The sequence below is a fragment of the Lipophrys pholis genome (genome assembly GCF_963383615.2).
Source record: "Lipophrys pholis genome assembly, chromosome: 5".
In the NCBI taxonomy this organism is placed as follows: domain Eukaryota; kingdom Metazoa; phylum Chordata; class Actinopteri; order Blenniiformes; family Blenniidae; genus Lipophrys; species Lipophrys pholis.
The window spans coordinates 18,930,487-18,951,512 of NC_137628.1; the positions used below are offsets into that span (position 1 = coordinate 18,930,487).

Here is a 21,026-nt window from a genome sequence, read left to right on the forward strand (position 1 = left end):
GAGGCAGGGCGACGGTGATTCAGGAATAGGGAGCAGCACAGTTTAGGTACGGAAACACTTCATTGAGTTGTGGGGGAAGAGAACAGAAAGTACAGGCAGAGCGAGTTGTTACATGGCTGTCAGTCAAACAGACAGACAGACAGACTGGAAGGAAGACAGTAAGACGGCGAGATGTTGTCTTTACCCAAAGTTACCATCCAAGGGAACGGATGATTTCGGTTGGAAGAATACAATATAAACACTCCAATAGTCCCCACCACCCACACACTCACACTTGATTCTCTCCGCTCACACCTTCCCATCAACCCCAAAGGAACAAAGTTTTTTTATTTTTTTTAAAAAGACAACTTTTACCCAAACAAAGAGGAGAAGCTAATTTGAGGCTTCCTTCCTTCCAATGAAGCACACATTCTTGACTTAGATTACGTCATTTAAAAAAGAAAAACGGCCTGCGTGCACAACAACTAAAAATCATGCAGTCACACACATGTGCAATTATGACAGCCTATAATGGCTAAGTTTATACCATCACACCTCTTTCTCCTCTAAAACAAAAAGCTCCATCGAAAGGCGGCAACTATGTAACCCCTTCAATGTCAGTCACCACCATGTCGTACATATTATAGCCACAGGCAGACCAAGTCTTACACAGAGAAAACACAAGTACCCAAACTGTTCATTTTGTGCTGATATTGTGAAATGGGAATTTCCAGCATCAGGACAGATTTTAGGCTCTTTGAGGTATCAGAGTTGCAGATGGCAATCAGGTTTTGGGAGCTTAAAAGACTTGAAAGAGATTCGAAAGACTCAAAAAATCATTTACCATGAATCATTTTATCATCTTGAGTATGTTAATGAATAAATGAATAAACAAGTGAATAAATAGTTTCAGTGTGTAGGGTTAGGCTTTATTTCCTCAACTGGGAATCAAAACCTAAAACATTATACAGGGCAACCGTGAAGGTTTAAACCCGGTTTAAATTTACTCGCGCCTTCAAATTTGAGAGTCCTTCTTGTTCATTCTTGCTCAAAACGTTTGCATTGTTTGGTTTTTCTGTGGCGAGAAGAAGCATAAGTTGAGATACAGACATTTAAATCCCTCTTGTACTGTGACCTATCAGTGATGTCTCTGCATTCACTTGCTTTTGTGCGTACAACAGGATCCCACAAACCCATTTTTATCACTCAAACAGTTATCAGCTGTGTGGGCTGGCAATCAAAATAGCACATTTCTATTAAATCCCTTTTCATTTGATTTTTTAACCATGTGTTATTTAAAACCTGAACTATCCAAATTACCTATATTAGAATAGTTTCCATTCTCAGTAACTGACACAATACGACTTTTAGGCCTTAATTCAGTACACAGATGTTTATAATTATAGTTTGCTGAAAAGGGTCTTGAGTATAATTTATTAAAAAATACTCAGCAGCACAAATGTGATGAGAAAAGCTATTTTGTGCTTTGCGGAGCTATTATGAATGTAGATTTGGAGAATAGGCTCCGCCTGTGTGTTAAATTGTATAATGACACCAGAATGGTTTGAGGAAAACAGTCTATGTGAAGGGAAACTGTAAATAACTATTACCATCCACCCAAGTTTCAATGCTGCAATATTGATTTGTACCACATGTGGCTAAAAGCAACGGGAGTGAAAAACACTTGTGTCCTGTCCTTACAAGAGTGCATAAACACTTCACAATCATCCCTCTCTCTTTCCATCATCTCATCCATCCATTCTTCATTTCTGTCCTCTAAACAGGGTTGGTGTTAATAATTGAGCCTTTTTACAATGAAATATTGACAATAAAAGACTGTGGCATATGCATTTAAGGGGCCTTCTTGCCTCTTGTGATGTCATGTTGTCATGAATCATACATGACACTGGGAGAAAGTTTTTTTTTTCTGCAAGGTTAGACAGCAATGCCCACCACTACCATTACCATAGGAAGTAATGATCATTCTTTCACAGGGGAAAGCAATCATTGGTTGTGCTCGAGGCAAGGAGATTACACAGGGAAACTATTGAAAGCCCTCTGCTTTGCCACGCACATCTAAGATGCTTTGTCATAATTGCTGTTGACAGAATTGCTCAGAAACATGTCCTGCGCTTGAGAGTAATGAATAACCCCACAAAGATCTGGCATGTGACTACACTGACAAGGGAAACAGTAACATTGGGAAGTCATCAGAAACATGAGCTACTCCCTGTCAGAGCTGTTTAGTAGCGTGTAAATGAATGCCGGCAAATGTGTTTGTGTGTGTCACTATATTATTTACGCTTGTGGCCCCTCGCTAAAATCAGTTGGTGCTCATGCAGATGCTTTGCTTGATCTCAGTCATTTTAACTTTAATGTTCCCTCTTTTCCACTCTGGGAATAAACTTTGTACTCCTATCCCGGCACCCAAAGCTCATAAAAAGAAGCACACATCATTCATGTTGTTTTTGTGTATTGAAACTGACATTCTCCATTTTTCCTTGCCTCACTCAAGATTATCGGCCACCTCCCATAATGCCCCCGAGCCGAGGAGGAGGAGGAGGTGGAGGAGGAGGAGGAGTTCCGATTGGTGGAGGAGGTTCCTCATCTTCGTCGACCAGCCGTGCCACCACCACACGTTCACCTCCTTATTACACGACCCCGAGGCCTCTCCTGACCACCTCTCCTGGCCAGCGGTACCGAACCACCACCACCGTCCGCCAGCCCATTCTACTTCCCGCCGGAGGATCGTCCTCCGACAACAATCAAATACCCGACACCAATCAGAAGGCTGGGGGACGATCCCCACCTGGACAGGTTCCCCCAGCAGCCCCTCAGCCCCCTGCCCTTCCCCCGCAAGACTTTTGCAGTCCGAGGGTGACAGCTGACATATCGTGGCCGCGGACACAGCAGGGCCAGACAGCCAAGCAGCCCTGCCCTGTTGGGACTCTGGGTAAGGAGGTTGCACATGACGGAGACCACAGTGTGTACCTTGGCATGAGCAACCAAGCATGAAATGTGTTCTCTCTTCAATTCCCCTTTGTCTTTTTAAAGCTATAGGCACCATGACATCACAGTTAGAGTGTACGCATGCTGGTGATCCTCGATGACAAAAGGTTGAAAGGTTGTCAGCAAGGGCATCGATACTAGTAAAATACGAAAGTCGCGCAGCAAAACTTATGAACTGATTTCTAATCTGTAAACTGGACATAATTGCTGCAATGTTTCTGCATGCACAACTCACTTTACATCACTGGTTTTTACGCTCCACTTTTGGGTGGAGAAATGTATCCTCAAATTGACTGTTTGACGTCTCCAAAAAGCAAATTTATTAAAGTAAATTGATATATTCACAGAGTATATTCGAGATCAGTAAATGTTGATTAAAATACATTATGGAGTGCATTACTCTACAACATTAGATATAATTACTTTTCATTTTAATTTAATTGGAAGTAAGAGCCCAGGATCTGGGATAGGTGCTAAAGCAAAAATATTTCCATCTGAAACTAAGTAACAGACACACACTTTCTCTGCTGATTCACCAGCACTCACACTCCGGGCTCATCCGGCCTCAGTGCAGGTAATATTTGTTATTTTGACCAGCCTGGTAAATTGTCTCGTGGATTTTGGCAAATCTAAGTGGAGCTTCACAACATCCGGTTTAAGTTTTCTTGCCTGTGTGGATCTGGTTGTTTGTTCGTGGGTGTCCTGACGCAGTGGTCAGGGCAGTCAAGGTGATTCAAGGTCATGTGATGGAATCATTGTTTTGTTTTTGTTTTTTTTGAAAGAATTATGAGGAAATTCCACACTTTCTTTTAATTTACTAAATCTATTTGAAGGGTTATAAAAGCTCTCTCTTGTGGAACTAATTGACTTATTTGTTATAATGTTGACTACACAAAGAACCTGATGGGAGGGGCCTAAATGATTTAACCCTTTATAGGCCATCCATTGATAAATTTAGAAATGTGGAATTTCAACCCATAATGTTATTGAAAGCCATTTCAAGACCAATATTCCTAAATAATTTTACAAAATGTCAAACTGACCATATTTACACGTAAATCCTAATTTTACAAATATCATAAATTGAACATTGGAAAAAAAAATACTTTTTAATCATGTGGTCTGTGACTTTCATTAATGGATTAATACATTTGAATACAATAAACATAAATAAATAAAATAACAGAAAAAAATGTGTCCAATAAAATTTCAAAGGGCCGATTAAAAGGAGGTAACACATACTTTAAGTAGTGAGAGGAGGTGATGCATTCTGCTGAATTGCCTGTCAATAGAGTTTCTGTTCATCTGCTCACACAGTTCTTGAGTGGCATTTCTCCTGTGTTAAGACATGAGTTTACATGACAGAGATGATCTCACAGTAGTCCACCTTCCATCAACCTGGTTCAGGCAAATGTGGCAAGCAGAAAAATGCTTTCTGATCCCCGGGCTCCTCAAGTCTCCGTGTCTCCTGGTGAATGTCAGAGCTGTCTCACTCTGTTTGCTTTGCTTGTCTTCCAGGCGTGGCTACATACGTGTGCGTGGCCCATTTGGGCTACTGGGATCCCCAAGGCCCTGACCTCAGCAACTGCACGTCGCCCTGGGTCAACCACATCATGCAGAAAGTAAGTCTGAATGCTGCTGCTCACCCCCGTGGCTCCCACTGAGCTCTAGTTAAAGGGTATGTGTTATGGATATAGTCCTGGAGCCATTTTTCTCACGCTTGAAGAAGCTCTGGCCACAGGGAAAGATTTAGGCCATGTATCCATCTTCATTTGCTAACCCCAACTCATGTTTGAGATCTGGGAGATACGAAAGTGCTGTAGGGAAGTGGAGACGTCCAAAGAGGCAATTTTACTCACAGTGTGCTACCATTACATTACTCTTGCAAACATCGTGATAGGTTAATTTGCATATAATTACTACGTATTTGCATGAACAACATCGTTATGTTTGATTTTTCAGAATACCTATGACGCCTCAGTTATGAAAACTTTTTTGATTCATATCTTTATGTTGGCTCTAATGTATTCCTCTGTTAGAGAGTCAGTATCATAGGTGTAATGTTGAAACAGAAGTTATTGATGGGTAGTAAACACTGACTGAAAGAATTAAACTAACCTTGTGTTTTCACATTTTCCCTCCTTCTGTGTGCCTGTCCTTTTGTTGATCTTGTTCTCGCCTTTGTTACTTTGCATTTACACATTTTGCTACGTTTGTCCTTCACCTCTCTGTCCGTCCTCTACTTTCCTGTCATTTTTTTTTCTCCCCCATTTGTCCTTTGCGGTATTCTTTCCCTTTGTCTCATTATTCTACCCTCTGTGTTCTTTTCTCTTTTTTCCAACAACTTTCCCTTCAACTCCTCACCTCATCTAACTTTCTTCCTGCCATCCATCTTCCTTTGTCTTTCACTCTGCGCCTTTCTCTCGTCTCGTGATCCTCCTCGGCTCGTAGCTCCGGTCCGGCGAGACAGCAGCGATTGTAGCCAGGGAACTGGCCGAGCAGACCAAAGGGCTTCTGCGTCCTGGCGATGTGCCATCCACAGTGCGGGCCATGGCCCAACTAGTTGAACTGCTGGACGTTCAGCTCAGAAACCTCACTCCAGGGGGCAAGGACAGTGCAGCCCGCAGCCTCACAAAGGTATTGCACCGTGAAGTGCCCTCTTTTGAAACTGAACATAAAAAAAAAAGAAAAAATAACTGAATGAGATCTAGATTTCTTTCCCAAGCAATAATGTGAAGAGACTTGCAATTTAAATGACTGAAAATTAAGAGAAAGAGGGATGAGGGAACATCCTTTCAAGTTGGGAGTAAGACGAATAGCATTGGTGGTTAGTGTTTCTGTCTCACAGTCACTCTCTGGGGTTAGAAAAGCCCCGATGTGGAGAGTTTGATGAAGAACTCCACATAACACTGTAGATTTACAGATGAGGAATAGCTGCCTACAGACATTATTTTATCTTCTGTGTATGACTCCTTATAACAAGTTTTGCTCAACATTATGGGTGATAGATAACCACTTTTAGACTTTGGCAGGGCTCCTCAACTCTGTACAGATCAGCAGTGAAATTTAATAAAACTGCCTCGGCCTGGGAGTTACTCTCATTAAAACACACAGTACAAGCTTGGGACATCTTTTACGTCATAGCTCATTGTTTAATGAACTTCATTGTGAGCTACGGCTCGGAAGATGCTGTTGACAATGATACTTGAGTGCTTACTTCAGGATTACATTAATGGGAACTCGATATCGAGTATGCAAAGGATCTGTTTTAGTGCAGCAATAGATAAAGAAAGAATTTAGTTCTCTACTTTGTTCATGTAGACATTCAATTAAAGTGAGTTAAATCACTGGGGAACGGCCCACTGGCTATCACCGCCGCCTAATTGTCTCACAGACTGCATAGTAGACTGGTCAGCCGAGGTCAGCAGTGATAGGTGGGGTTTACCAGACACACTGGCAGCTTCTGCCATCTTTACACAGGTGTTGGAATTATTCACAGCATCAATTTTCAATTCAATAAGAAATCGTGAAAGGGAGATACAGTGGTGAGTTTTAATAAAACAACATACATCTAAAGAAAGGAATTTATTGTGACTGTAATTGAGACAAAGTGTAACAGTTACAGCATTGCTGAGAAAATCATACGAGATGTTTCATTTTAAAAATCATCCAAATAGTTTGAGAAGAGTTATGCTGTTAATTGCCTATAGATCCCAACCGCTGTTAACAGTATCATCCTGTAACGTGGGGGGGGGGGGGGGGGGGGGGGGGGGGGGGGGGGGGGGGGGGGGGACTGGCATTACTAGACGTGATAAAAGCTTTGTGAACTAAGGGCTCATGCTTCCAACACTTTATAAACCTCTGCTGTAAATAATTGAAGAGTGTATGTAAAGTGAATACTTATTAGAAGACGTGTAAATGGAAACAATTAATCTGTGTTTTGCTGTTGACCAAATGGCCTGTTAAAGGTTGAATTTCTTGGGGGAAAAAATACTCCATAGAAAAAGCTTTCTGATGATTTCAATAATGAAGCAATTATCCACATATATAATTGAGCAATACATTGTCTTATTATGCAAATGCTTGTTAGGAGATCAAATATGATCAATCATGCACCAGTGGTATAGTAATTAATGCCATCAATTCACTTGACGTTAGATGCAGAGAATGAGCACAAAGAGGGAATGGAAGAAAAGGAAGAATCATGAAACAATACAGAAGAAAGAAAATAAAGGGAGAGCAGTGAAATGCGAGAACACAAATTTGGGAGAATAACACATTTTAGCCACCACAGTCTTTTTGTACGATGTTAATGGATTGAGTGTAACTGCCTCTGTGTGTCTGTGAGTGTGTGATTGAGAGGTGTTATATCGCTAACAACTGAATTGTTTGAATTTACAGCTTCAGAAGAGAGAAAGGTCCTGCAGGTTTTTCACACAGGTATTTCCACTTCCCGAGAAGTTGATTACTTATCCACCATGGTCCAACATGTTTATCTTTTTTGATATTATGTCATTTAACACTCAGCATGTAATCGGCAAACCAAGAGTGTGTGTGTGTGTGTGATCACACGTTACGATGCTGTACGTAGAGTTATTATTCCATGTTGCAGCATTTGTCTCATCATTTGCATCACAACCCTTTGAGGTGGCGTCCATCTAAGCGATCTGTTCTGATCCTGATCCTTAGTGTCCGCATCAGCACACTGCAAACACCCTACTATTGACTCCCAACAAACTTTTAGTCTCCTCAAAGGGTTTGCTGACATTCCTTTGTTTTCAATTTCACTTTTTTTGCATTTGGAATCAATAGTACTGATAAGAGGCCATGATCAATATCAATAATAGCTGATCTGCTTTACAGTTCTGTTGGCAGAATCGTAAACAAGCCTGCCTGCAGCCAAATGACTTGCGATTCATCTGCATTCAATAAGATAGCCTCTCTGCTACTTTATGAGAGAGAAAGAACTGGGAATGATGGACATTACGTTGAATATTGCTTGATCACGGCCTCAGCGTCTTATAAAATAATCCCAGCTTGTGTTTGTGGTTCAGTATTAATTTATCTTTCGTCGTTGCTGGTTCGCTTGAGCTGTTGTGTGTTTATGTTGACGCCATGGGCTCACGCCTTTAACAGAAGATCTAACATCGTTTAGGCATGTTTCTGGTCAGCTAAAATTATAATTCAGAATATCAAAGGACCCCTATCTTTCTCATCCATGTGCTGAAGATAGACTACAGAGTCTCCTTCTTTCTCTGTCTGCACCCCCCCGAACACACACACACACACACACACACACACACACACACACACACACACACACACTTGATGGGATAGCTCTTTTTCTCCTGATGCGGGCTTTTTTTTTTTTTCCCTCCCTCACTCTCCCCTGAAAAGTCTTAACGTCAGCACCAGTCAGCAATGTCACATCACAGAACATGGCTTAGGACTATATGCAAGCTGACACGCACTCATATACACGCACACACCGCAAATATATAAATATATTTTCAACAATGATCTTATGCTGTCACATCACAACAGTCAGGGAAATTCTCTGATGCGCCTCTTTAATCCAATAATAGCTGCATTTCAAGCAGCGGCTGCAATCAGACAGCTAGTTACAGGTTAAAATCAAAACATTTCACCACACACCTTGGGTACTGCAGGGGGGCTTGGAGTGATCGATTATATAATTAGCCTTAGTAATGTGAAACAAAATTATACCAACAGTCCCTTACTCTGCCAGATAGAAATGTGCCTGATTAGGGATGTGGTGTGGTGCTGCCCTCTCCTCGTTAATTATCTACAGCACTAATTGCCAAGTGAGGAGAGTGGGCAGGAGGTTTGGGTTCTTAATAGAGACAAAAAATAATTGAATTCTCTTTCCTTTTCTCTCTCTCTCTCTCCCCCTCTCTCTCCCTCTCTCACTCTCACTCTCTCTCTCTCTCTCTCTCTCTCACACTTCATCTCTCCTCCTCCCTCACTTCGTTTGGGGAACTGGGGACTCGTTTCATGTATACTAAATTGGCAATTTATTCATGATGAAGTTGGTGGTGTAGAGAGGCTTTGATGCTTTAGGGTGGATTGATGGAGGGAGGTTGAGTATGCAAGGTGGATGCAGAAAGAAATACGAGGAAGGAGGGACCAGAAATTAAACAGAAAACGAGAGTAACAGAAATGGATTGCAAGAGAAAGAGAAAACAATAAAGGGGGCAGTGAGGAGACAGTGATGCTCAATGACAATGTCTAATTTGCCCTCTATTTATGGATGGCGGGTCAGAACATGGCATGCTGTGAATTTAAAGCCTGATTTAGCTGCAAACTCATCCTGTCAGGGAAGACAAACTCCAACAACAACTGACAGATAAGCCTGCTTCTCTGATGAAAACATTTTCAAAACATGCGCTTTCTCAGAGCTCAGCCAAGCGAGTAAAAGAAAAGACAAAATCCTATTCTTTCTTCTCCTCTTGCCCTTGCCCGTACTTCTAACATCCCAACTTTACCATTTTACAGGTTACTGTGCGTGAGGGTACACATACTGTACATGCGTGCACTCGTGCCTGAGTGTGTACCCCTCATGTAGCTGGAAGTAGTAGAGCAGCCCAGCTCTAGTCTGTCGTCCCGCTGCTGTTTACGCTGGATTACCCCAACGCTTCAAAGCATTTCACTTCTGCCCCATTTACTGGGATGTGTGTGTATATGAGTGCATACACATACATGCTGTGTGTACGCACACCCACGTGCGTGTTCATCCCCTGCAATACGTAGTCTCACTCAGATACACACTCACTCACATGCACATACACACACAAACGACACCCTTATCTGTCTCTGCAGAGTCTCTACCCTCTTTGAAGACCCCCCCCCCCCCGTAAAAAAAGAAAAAAACCTGTCTGTATTTTAGCCCTCAAGTCCTCATACTTGTGGGGCTAGAAATGTCACCAACGGCACAAGAGCTCGCAGGCACACCCACAAATTCACACACATCCATCCACACACACACAAACACATACATTCTCTCTCCGACTTTCTGATTTGGAGATGTCTGGACCTCAAGGAAATCACACTCTCTTCTTCTCCTTACCTATCCCTCTCGTTCACAGATTTAATCTCAGTTCGAGCGAATTAAGTTTCAATGAAAAAAAAATTTAATGAAATTGAAAATGCAAGATAATCAAAAGTTCAATAAAAAGCAATGGAACGTTTAATGAGAGGAGAAAAAGGGGGTTATCAGAAACATATCGAAGTGAGTGTTTGGGAGCAGCACCAGCAGCGAGAGTGAATAGAAAGCACTGCCACCGCTCTGATATCTACAGAGCATCCTCCCCTCTGTCTCTCTCGGTTGCCTTGGACAACTACTGTACAGCAAGTGGAGCAGAATGATGCACTACAATGCTTCACCCAGCCCCTTGTGCACGCCCTCAATCACTCACTCACACACTCACACTCACACACACACACACACACACACACACACACACACACACACACACACACACACACACACACACACACACACACACACACACACACACACACACACACACACACACACACACACGCACACACGCACACACATTTTTGAATGCCAAAGCAGATTCCAGCACACATAGATCATAATCCCTTCAATACGTGCCTCATACTTTCATTGCACATGTGCCACGTATGTATGGCAGGTGTTGATTCCATTTGCACACTCATTACAGGGTTAAGACAACAGAAACAAAAATATTGAATAAAGATAGAGCTCAAACAGAGGTTTGAAGTTCAGCACACTGTGCTGCAGTGGTTAATGCTCACTCTCACCTCCCCTGAGGTTTTGGCATGGAACTTTTCTTTATGGCGTTTACATGTTTTCCCTATGTCCGCGTGGGTTTACTCTGGAGACTCCAGTTTCCTCCCACAGTAGAAAATTGAGGTTATAAGCAGACTATACCCTGAACACATCACTAGTCCAAAACAGGCCTAAAACTGTGATCGTCCCACATTAACCTTAGCATTAACCCAAAATATGTAGTTTTAAATACATGTGCTACATTCAAAAAAATCAACTCAGCAAATTTTCAGTTTACATATCAGAAATATGTTTGATTAACTCGAGCATATTGAATTTCTTGTTGTTAAATGGTTCATTCTAATACATGTTGTTCAGATAATATGAATAAAGGGGATACAATCTACTTAATATGAATAGATGTGTGACATGAATAAATTATTTTTCTGAGTGTGGAAGTGAGTGAGAAGGATTATTTCAGTGTATGCATTAATGTTTTATTGTTTGTTTTTATGTTTTGAAGATGCTAGTCAGTTCAAAGTTAGTTTTTTTTCTGGCCTTAATTGTTTGTTTTCTTTTTCCTTTCTTCGGTTGTCAATATTGAATAGCCTGAGTTATTCTTGCAATTAATCTTGCTTTATTGAATTTTTATAAAATGTCAGATAAGCCATACAGGTGTAAAACAAAATGGAGGAATGCCTTACACCTTTTCATGAATTAAAGGTAAAATCTTCCTTCGCCGTAGTGAAAAGGTTGTGGCAGGACCAGGTTTGCTTGTGCGTGCGTGCGTGCGTGCGTGCGTGCGTGCGTGCGTGCTTCAGATCCACCCCTGCGTATTCTGGTTGTTTGCTGAAGCAGTGGATTAATTAGTTTTTGTTTACATGTAGCCCTCCCAAACTCATCCAATATGCATCCCAGCTAATTAGCTGCGAGCGCTAAAAGAGGACATAATATTATCGCATTAGCTTGTTGGCTAAGCACCAGCTTCATGTGTCTGATATACTGTATCTACATGTAGAAATCACCCCCCCCCCCCCCCCCCCCCCCAAAATAAACAGGTAGAATTAGTTCCAATTCCAAAGGCCAACTGCATGTTTCGTACAACATGCTGTCAACACTCAGATGAGTCATCATCTACAGTGTTTCTTCACACTTTATTATCCACTCACACACGCTCACACACACACACATAACACAGTGTTTGCTGCTGCTATCTTCCCTGCGTCCTCCTGGCCCTTCACTTCTCCTTAGCCCTGAGCGAAAGGGACAAAGAGGAAGTCAAATGGTGGATGTGTGAATGCCAATAAACTGATGTCTCTCACTCTTCTATGCCCTTGCTATTCCCCACTGGAGACCCCATGTGCTGGTATAATGGCACCTGCGTTTCCTTTTTCCACCCTCCCATCCACCCTTCTCAAGAGGGAGAAGCACTGAAAAAGTGAGACATGACTGAAGGATGGGAGTGTGTTTGCAGAAAGGGTGGTTTACAGAGCAAGAGAAAGAGGAAATAAAGAGACAAAAGGGAGTGTGAGATGTGTGTGTTTGATAGCACCTGTATTCGCTCTTCCGCCTCTCTTGTTCCCAGTGGACGCCTGTCACCATGGACTCACTGGACTGTTTTATCGCTCTCTCATGGCTCTCCCCTTCTACCCCCCCCCCACAACTCTTCTTTTCTCTCTGTTTCTTTATCTCTCTCGTGGTCATTCAAGATGTGTGTGTGTGTGTGGTGTCTGAAAATAAGGAGGTGATATCTTGAGAGCATAAAGGAATGTGAGCTGGGGACAAAATAAGTATTGCTTCGTCAAGCACATTTCATCTATGCAAGCCAAGTCGTCTTTGTTTAATTTGGGAATATTTTTGGGGGATTCAAAACTGTTCTGCACGGCTGGATATGACCCAGCAGACATTATCTGATAAAACTCAAATTTCTTCTCAGACCCTCAAGCACAAGTTTTTCAACTCAAAGATAAGACTTTTGCTTTAAAAAAAAAAAGAGAGAGAGAGAGCGAGAGAGAGAGAGAAAGAAACAAGTTCGGGGGTGTAGACACATGGTGATTGCAATCAGCTAATTAGCTTAGCTTGATTTTCAGAACATCTGTGATGGATTTCCTATCACACCATCCTCATATATAACACAATCTCAAAAGGCTGATAATAAGCATTAAAAAGTGTGAAGTGCAACTTTAAAGATATGCATTTATTTAATGCCGTCTGTGTTTTCGTCTCTGTTATGTCTGCATGGGAATGCCACATTTGCATTGCTAACATTTTTGTCTTGATTGCTGCGATTTATCAACATGATAAATGAAAAGTGACCCCGTTGTCACTGTTGCATCCCACTGACTACTGCCTTCAGTAGTCAGGGTGTAGCGATGCCATTTGCATTCGTTCCCAGATTAGCATTTGTAAATTGAAAGTGTTAGCATTAGCTTCCCGTGTGTGACCACTCTGTCTCCGGTGCTGCCTCAGGCTATGGTGGAGACGGTGAATAATTTGCTGCATCCACGAGCCCAGGCGGCCTGGCGGGAGCTGTCCACCAGCGGGCAGCTGCACTCGGCGACTCTGCTTCTCGACACCGTGGAGACCGGGGCTTTCATGTTGGCGGACAACCTCCTGAAGACTGACACGGTGCAGGAGACTACCGACTACATCCGTGAGTACTTTTTTAGCTTCCTCTCACCGATCAGTCGGTGCTTACAGCTGTCAAAGTGCCTGCCGAGATGCCCTAAAGCAAGACACTTAGCCTCCATTTGTGACAACAGATCGCAACAGTGGCCCGAGAGTTGAAGGCTGCGCCTGCGCTTGAGAGCATCCGTGGGAGTTCAGGTGCAGGATCGGGCTGTAACAAAAGCTTTTGTACACTGTTGACTTTAAATACAAAGCACGGACTCCAAAGTACTAGAGAGAAAAAAAATTCTTGAACATTCTCTCATTTCAGCAGAGATATGCTTCTTAGATTTCACAGGTTTTTTTTTCCTTTTACTGATCTTATAACAACGGGAACCAGCTCGGGCTATTCAAGATCTTAGAATATGATGTAATATCACAGTAAGAGGCAACATTGACAGCAGGCATTACTGAATCCACTGCCTCAAATGTACCAAATATCTAACTTCACAGTACACCAAAGCCTTACGTGTGTGCTTTCGTGAATGGGCAGCCATGTGCGTAGAAACTGAAGTCATTGCGAAAATGGTTGCTGATAAAACAGAGAATAAATATATTGGCATGAAGCCGAGTTGCCAGGTCGGATTAAAGAAAATTCAAGAAATTGCTGTGGTAACTAGCTGTATACAGCATTTCATGTTACAAAACATTTCAAGGCATTTCAAGTATAGAAAAAATAGCTGACACGTGAAAGACAATATGTTGTGTTTTTATGGCTGCCACATTTTCTTTTCCACACGTTTTTTTTTTTGTGCCTTTAAGCCTTTAAGAAATTCTGATTGATGTAAATAATGTAAAATTCTGTGAATTAATTCTCTCAAATGAATACATTTGTGTAGACGGATTTACAAACCAGAAAGATTTAAAATCATGGGCCACAAAAGCGACAACCGTCTGCACCTCTGGTGCACTTTGAAACCAGAGTTACAGTGCCAGAGACCATGCCTGGTTTTTTTTCCCCCATCACATTCCTCATCTAATAAAATGCAGAGGAAATGCTGCTGCTCTTGAAACAGACACATTTTTGTCTTCCTCTCCCCCCCACCCCATTTATTTTCCATATTTTTCTTTTCTCCACTTGTAGGCGGAGTTGACAAAGCAGAACAAAGCTACTTATTGTGGCGATGTGCACATCACGTTCCTCCTCTCTCTTTTTCCTCTTTCTGTCATCCGTCTCCTGGTTTATCTCTGTTCATTTCATCACTGGGCCAGGGAATGAGGGAGTTCTCACCAGTGAATGAGAGCCTTTTTTTGGGGGGGGGGGGGGGGGGCATGCTTCTACACAATGATGGTGATGTATATGTGGGCTAGTTTCATCTCCAGCCAGTCGGATGGCTTACACTCACTCATGTTCCCCTTAAGTTATCCTCCTGTTCACTCCCTTTTTGATTTCATGTTTCAAAGATTTCCTCCAAATCATGTACCCCCCTAACATTACAAGGATTCACTGGGCTTCTGTGTTACTCAGTGAGAGACAAAAAGCCATAGAGGAGGAGCTGGAGAGGAGAGGAGAGGAGAGGAGAGGAGAGGAGAGGAGAGGAGAGGAGAGGAGAGGAGAGGAGAGGAGAGGAGAGGAGAGACGATAAGTAAAGAGGAAGACTGGATGAGAGCAGGCTTGAGGGTGATGGTGGTGGTGGAATGTCAAATGATGCTCTAAGGGTTTTTTTTTGCTCACTTTCACATCAGTGAGCAATTAAATTACAGCTATTTAAGTCACACAGTGTGGTGATACCATTTCAATATTTTTCTTTTGGTGTTAAAAGCAGACAGCCGAGGCAGTTCAGATTCCCTCCTGACGCGGCTTCCTCATGTTTCTGATGAAGCTGGAGTACATGCATCCAACACAGTTTTCACCTTACTTAATTTCTGAAGATGGAGGTCCATGCGTTTGTGAGCAAATTGAAACAGAGTCGTCTTTTCGAGGGCAAAATGTGTTGTTTTTTTTTCCTCCACACTCCTCTCCTTTTTCGTGCCGTTAATCTTCCCTCCCAGCTAATCCAGTGGGCAGATACTTGGTGATTATCTCTCCCCTTTATTCATAACCGGCCCCATACAGCCTGTCATCTCTCGCTTTCTTCTTTTCCATCCTTAACTTCTGTCTCTCTCGGATTTTTCCTTTACCACCGTCGTCCTTTCATTCCTTAAGTCCTCCCCCCCTTTCTTTCACTAAAGTGTGAGTGACAAGAATAAATTATTAGATGCATTTCTAAAAAGCCTCTGCAGCTACTGTAAAAATTATATTATTGTGTGCGTGTGTGTGTGTGTGTGTGTGTGTGTGTGTGTGTGTGTGTGTGTGTGTGTGTGTGTGCGTGTGACTATGAGGCGCAGTATTAGGAAGACGAATAAATAGTGTTATTATTAGAAGCAAAACAGTGATTTGAAGGGATAACACAGCGGTAACAGCGTGCGTGTGTGATAACGATAATGAACAAGTGTGTTTCTTAGGACGAGGATTGTCATGACAAGGATGCTTTAATTAGATTGGACTCAGCATGTTTTGATACCCTGCTGATATGTGTGGGTGTGGATGCCTGCGTGCCTGCGTGCGTGTTTGTGTGTGTGTGTGTACACTTAACTTGAATGTTTAGTTTGGCGAGACACTTAACCAGAGTTTTTCTGTCTTTCACAGTATTTGCATATCGATGTCTATGTTTACGTCTGCTCCCCCACTCTGCCGCCATTTCCCACTATGCCTCAGTATCTGTGTTTTTAGCCTTAACTATGCTATTCTGTGAGAAAACATAGTCTTCTTTATATTTTTTTCCCCTCTAGTGCTCTTCTTTCAATATATCTGCTCATTTCCCATCACACCCATTCTCCCAGCTGTGACGACCGTACTTTGTTTTTTGTTTTTTTCACCTCCTCTCAGCTCGGTTCAGCTCCCCAACCTCCCCGACTTCCTCTCTCATCCTCCTCCTCCTTTCCCTCCCTGCAATTCCATCTATGTTGTCCTCGTATTGTTTATTTGATCGGGGAGTTGTTTTCTACATGAAAGCAGCAGTCTAAATCACCAAATCACTCAGAAGCACAAGATAGCGATACACCAAAGGTATAATTAGTCCTTAATTAGAAACTTTATCTAATACATTACACGGTCTTAATCAGGAATGTGCTAACGAACCCGGATGGTGAAATTAGATTCCCACCATATAAGAGTGGCTGTATAATCTACCTCAATGTGTTAGACCAGTTGCCTGGAGACATTGTTACCTTTTTTCAGTACAAGAACTCACACTACTTCACTTTGATGCGTGTCAGCTTTTTCATTTTCTTTGTTTAGGAAAAGCGCTCCCGGATTCACGCCTGTGTGCTACTGGGAAGCACTTAGTGGGAAAACATACTATTACAAGGGTCCTTAAAACAGAAAGAGATATAAAGTGTTGTGTCGTGCCTTGACAATGATGATGTGTATGTGTGTGCGTGTTTGTTGCAGAGCTGGAGGTAGCCAGGCTGAGCACGGATGGGAACCTTGCAGACCTGACGTTCCCTCAGTCAGAGCAACATGGAAACTCCATCCAGCTGTCAGCCACCACTCTCAAACAGCACGGCAGAAATGGTAGAAGAGCAATCCCACGTTTACTCTCTCTCACTCTCGCAACGGAGCACATGACCTCTCTCCTCTCTCTCACTCTCCATCTCCCCGTCTCTCCCACTTGTAGTTCTGTGTTTCCACAGAGGCTCTAAGGTTGGTGTCACTGTGTGTTTTCCCTACAGGTGAGATACGGATGGCGTTTGTCCTGTATAAGAACTTGGGAGCCTACCTGTCCACGGAGAATGCCAGTGTTAGGCTGAGCAGCGAGGCCGTCTATCCCAACTACTCAGTTATCGTCAACTCCCCGGTCATCACTGCATCTATTAACAAGGAAAGCAATAAGGTTTACCTGTCGGAGCCGGTGGTCTTCACTGTCAAACACCTGCAGGTACATAAAATTAACTGCTATATTGTATTTTTGCTCAATTTAAAAGCCTGCTGTTTGTCTGTGTCAAAAGCTTCCATAAAAACAACACTGTACTGTCTTTGGATTATTGCAATTGTCATTCTTCCATGGCACACAAGTTCTTTGTTGTCCAAAAAAAACAAACACATGTTCCTTTAGCGAAAATGAACATGAGCACTGTTGTTTATTTAGATTCAATTTCACACTGTTACACTGCTGTAAATACTCACCGGAGCGCCGGATCTGTGACTCAACAGCTGGAAATAATTACCAGAAAATCAGCTATTTACTTCTGTTTAAGTAAAGTTTGCTCAAACTTGCAGTGCGTGGCTGTTTACTAAAATGACATACCCTTTAAAAAAAAATAAAATAAAGAACACAAGATCACCATTTTTTTGGGGGGGAAAAAGTTTTTCTTTTCTTTTGAATTAATGGCAGGGAGCCACTGCCTTGAGCACACAGAAAGAATAATACAATATTTTGCTCTGTAGCTCTTGTTATTTATTGACGAGGTTCGTATTGTTTATTGGTTAACATTGATCTGAGTAGATTTTGCTAAAATTATGACATTCAAAAGTTGATCTCAAACAAAAAAACCTAAAAACAAAAAAGAAGTGTCAGTTTGACGTTAATTGTTGTGGCTAACACATTCGAACTCAAATTTGTTCTCTTTGTGTTAAAAAAGTCAAAAGCCGGAAAATATTTCGCAGCCTTCTTTCAAAGAGTTGTGGTGTTTGACAAGTTTGACAAGACTTGGCTTCGCTGACTTTCACTTAGCCCAGATCAGCTCTGGCATTAAGCAGCACTCACAGCCCAAATTGCTTAATGCTTCATAATGTATGAATCGGGAGGGTCTGCACCACAAATGTATTTTGTGTTGCTCGTCCAACAAGCAAATGCTTATCCAGTTGGTGATCCAGCTTGTTGGCAGCAAAGGAATCCTCAATGTTGCACTTGCTCTTTTTGAAAGAAACTTCACCAGCCCAACACACACAGTTTCATCAGTTTACCCAACACAGGCATCTCCAACTCTTCAGAATCTCACACAACAAGCATGGACGCAGCACTGTCACCTCCTGCCATGGCTCCATGTTTGTTTGTTGCTGCACTCTCGCATTCTGTCCCTTCTGTTTGTTGTTTTGTTGTCGTGTGTGTGTTTGACTCCCTCTTCGTGTTTCTTCCTCTCCCTCCTCCTTCCATCAATTCCTCCCACCATATTCACACTTTTTTTTGGCTCTCCGACCACTCCATGTTTCTACCTCCTACCTCCCCCAAGACCAAGTAACTATTCTCTCAGTGCTCCCCCTCCTTTCTTGCTTTTTGTCTCTCGAATTTTTTATTTTTTTTTCCCTGTCTGTCTGGGTTTTTATAAAAATTTCTCTCTCCTTCTTCCTCCAGCATTCGGAAAAGAATTTCAATCCCAACTGTTCCTTCTGGAGCTACTCCAAACGCACCATGACGGGATTCTGGTCTACGCAGGACTGTCGTCTCCTGGCCACCAACCGCACACACACCAGCTGTTCGTGCACCCACCTCACCAGCTTCGCCGTGCTCATGGCCCACGTGGAGGTCAAGGTAGACAGTTACTCAGCTGTGCTTTTCGAAAGAGGGATAGGGAACATTAAGGGGTCAGTTATTCATCATTTGATTAGCAGTGGCTGGCACACGGGCATTGAAAAGAAGGAGAGGGCGGAGGAGAGAAATACTACAGCACCGATAGGCTTAATCATACCAGGGAATATTTTTACACAATTTTTAATTGATTTGTCAGGTCACATTATCACATTGTCACATTGGATGGCATTTCATTATGATGTGTAATAAATCCATAAACCACAGTGGGATGCGGATAAATACATGATTGTTCGACAATGTGTGGGATAAGTACATATTGTTTCCCTCTATTGTGACGTTAAGACCAAGTTTCTTTGCACAAATGGCCTCTTGTGAGTCTCGATACTGACTGACACCCATTCTCTCCCTCTGGGCCAGAGGATGTGTGTTACTTCTAAAGAGGTCATGGTCAGAGCTGGCTTGGCAGCCCCGTGTGAACACAGTGTGAGGGTTTGAGCAGTAGATCCATCACAGCCGTGCTATGTTGAACATTGCTCTGCCTGCCAGGTTGCAGGACACTGATGGATAGAGCCTGCACACCTGTGCAACACAGCGTAACGCTGTGGCCCTGAACGCTCAGCGACACACAGCCAGGCTTACATCAGTCAGGACGGTTGTTGGGGGTGGGGGGGGTCATCTGTCTCTTTCCTACAGTATGTTTCATCATCCAACAATATGACTCATGTATGTTTTTAGCAAACCAAGGCTAAACATAGCCATAGCTGCTGTTCTGTTGTCCACTCAAACTTGTCTCCCTTTTCCCGCGCCTCCTCCAGAAAACAGACAGCATGCACGACGTGCTCCTGGACGTCATCACGTGGGTCGGGATCCTGCTGTCGCTGGTGTGCCTGCTCATCTGCATCTTCACCTTTTGCTTCTTCAGAGGGCTGCAAAGTGACCGTAACACCATTCACAAAAACCTCTGCATCAGCCTCTTCATCGCTGAGTCACTGTTCCTGGTCGGGATCAACAAGGCGGATCAGCCAGTAAGAAGAGTGGAATTATTAATTTTTAATTTTTTTTTACAGGATGATCCTGTACATCATGAACAGAACTAAACAGAATAACTGACAAAGGGTTTCAGTCACTGATCAAAAATCCTACAATCCTTTAAGTGCAGTTAGAATAGAATAGAATAGAATAGAAACGAATAGAATAGAGCAAATGCCACATATCAGTTGATAGTCTTTTTACTCATGCCACTGACTAAGCTTGCCAGATCACGAACCCATACCTCTGAGGATACTGCATTGTTGGCAAAGTAAATTGTAAAATGTTTATTCACTTTCTGTCAGTGGTTAATCATATTACAGTGACATGAATAAGAAATAGGGGATTTGGTATATGCGGTTTTACGGGAATAAATCGAAAAGAAGACATTTCTCTGAGCGCCTGTTAAACAAACCATATCTTTATATTCGCACCAGCCTGCATTATGCAACTTTTTTCATAAATTGTGAAGGGATTAAGTGGCATTGTTTGTTTTTTTTGCAGCACATGCTCCATTTTCTGTGCTATCATTACCGAACTGAGTGCCAGACACTACCTCAGATTAATTGCATTGCAATTTGCAGCTAATTCAAAAAGCACAGTCAACCAAGGCAGAAGAGAAGAATAAAACACTAGGCCACGAGAGGAGATTGAATGGCTGAGTAACCTAAATATAACACATACATTCACTTCAAAGAGCCTAATTTGCCTTTTTGTAATCCATACACAGCCAGCACAAAATATTTACAATGCCAAATGCACTCTTGCCTGCCACAAAATACATTAAACCTTATGTATTGGTTAGCTGAGGGATGTCATCGCTTCACTTGCATTTCTTATTATTTCCCCCTTTAGAATACAGCAGCAGCAACAGTTCTGTGTTACCAGGAAATCACGTTATCTACAAGGAGATGGTTTAATAAACTGCTCCAAAACAAACCCTGTGAGAGACAGACTCGCAAATATGAGCTCAACCAGCTTTTGACCATTCGTAGCGGAGTGCTCGGTCTATTGACACGGCTGCTAAACAGGAGAATCATGTCATAAGAATA

General features: G+C 42.4%; 1 protein-coding gene across 1 annotated transcript in view; it reads left to right on the plus strand.

The window, feature by feature from the left end:
• adgrl3.1 (adhesion G protein-coupled receptor L3.1) overlaps positions 1 to 21,026 on the plus strand; it is a 118,938-nt gene that overhangs the window by 75,779 nt on the left and 22,133 nt on the right. Inside the window, exons 8-16 of the mRNA XM_080464352.1 lie at positions 2,495 to 2,932; positions 4,507 to 4,610; positions 5,440 to 5,625; positions 7,390 to 7,428; positions 13,235 to 13,418; positions 16,866 to 16,988; positions 17,147 to 17,352; positions 18,769 to 18,945; positions 19,761 to 19,970. Of these exons, the coding sequence (XP_080320478.1) occupies positions 2,495 to 2,932; positions 4,507 to 4,610; positions 5,440 to 5,625; positions 7,390 to 7,428; positions 13,235 to 13,418; positions 16,866 to 16,988; positions 17,147 to 17,352; positions 18,769 to 18,945; positions 19,761 to 19,970 (1,667 nt within the window). The remainder of the gene's footprint in view (positions 1 to 2,494; positions 2,933 to 4,506; positions 4,611 to 5,439; positions 5,626 to 7,389; positions 7,429 to 13,234; positions 13,419 to 16,865; positions 16,989 to 17,146; positions 17,353 to 18,768; positions 18,946 to 19,760; positions 19,971 to 21,026) is intronic.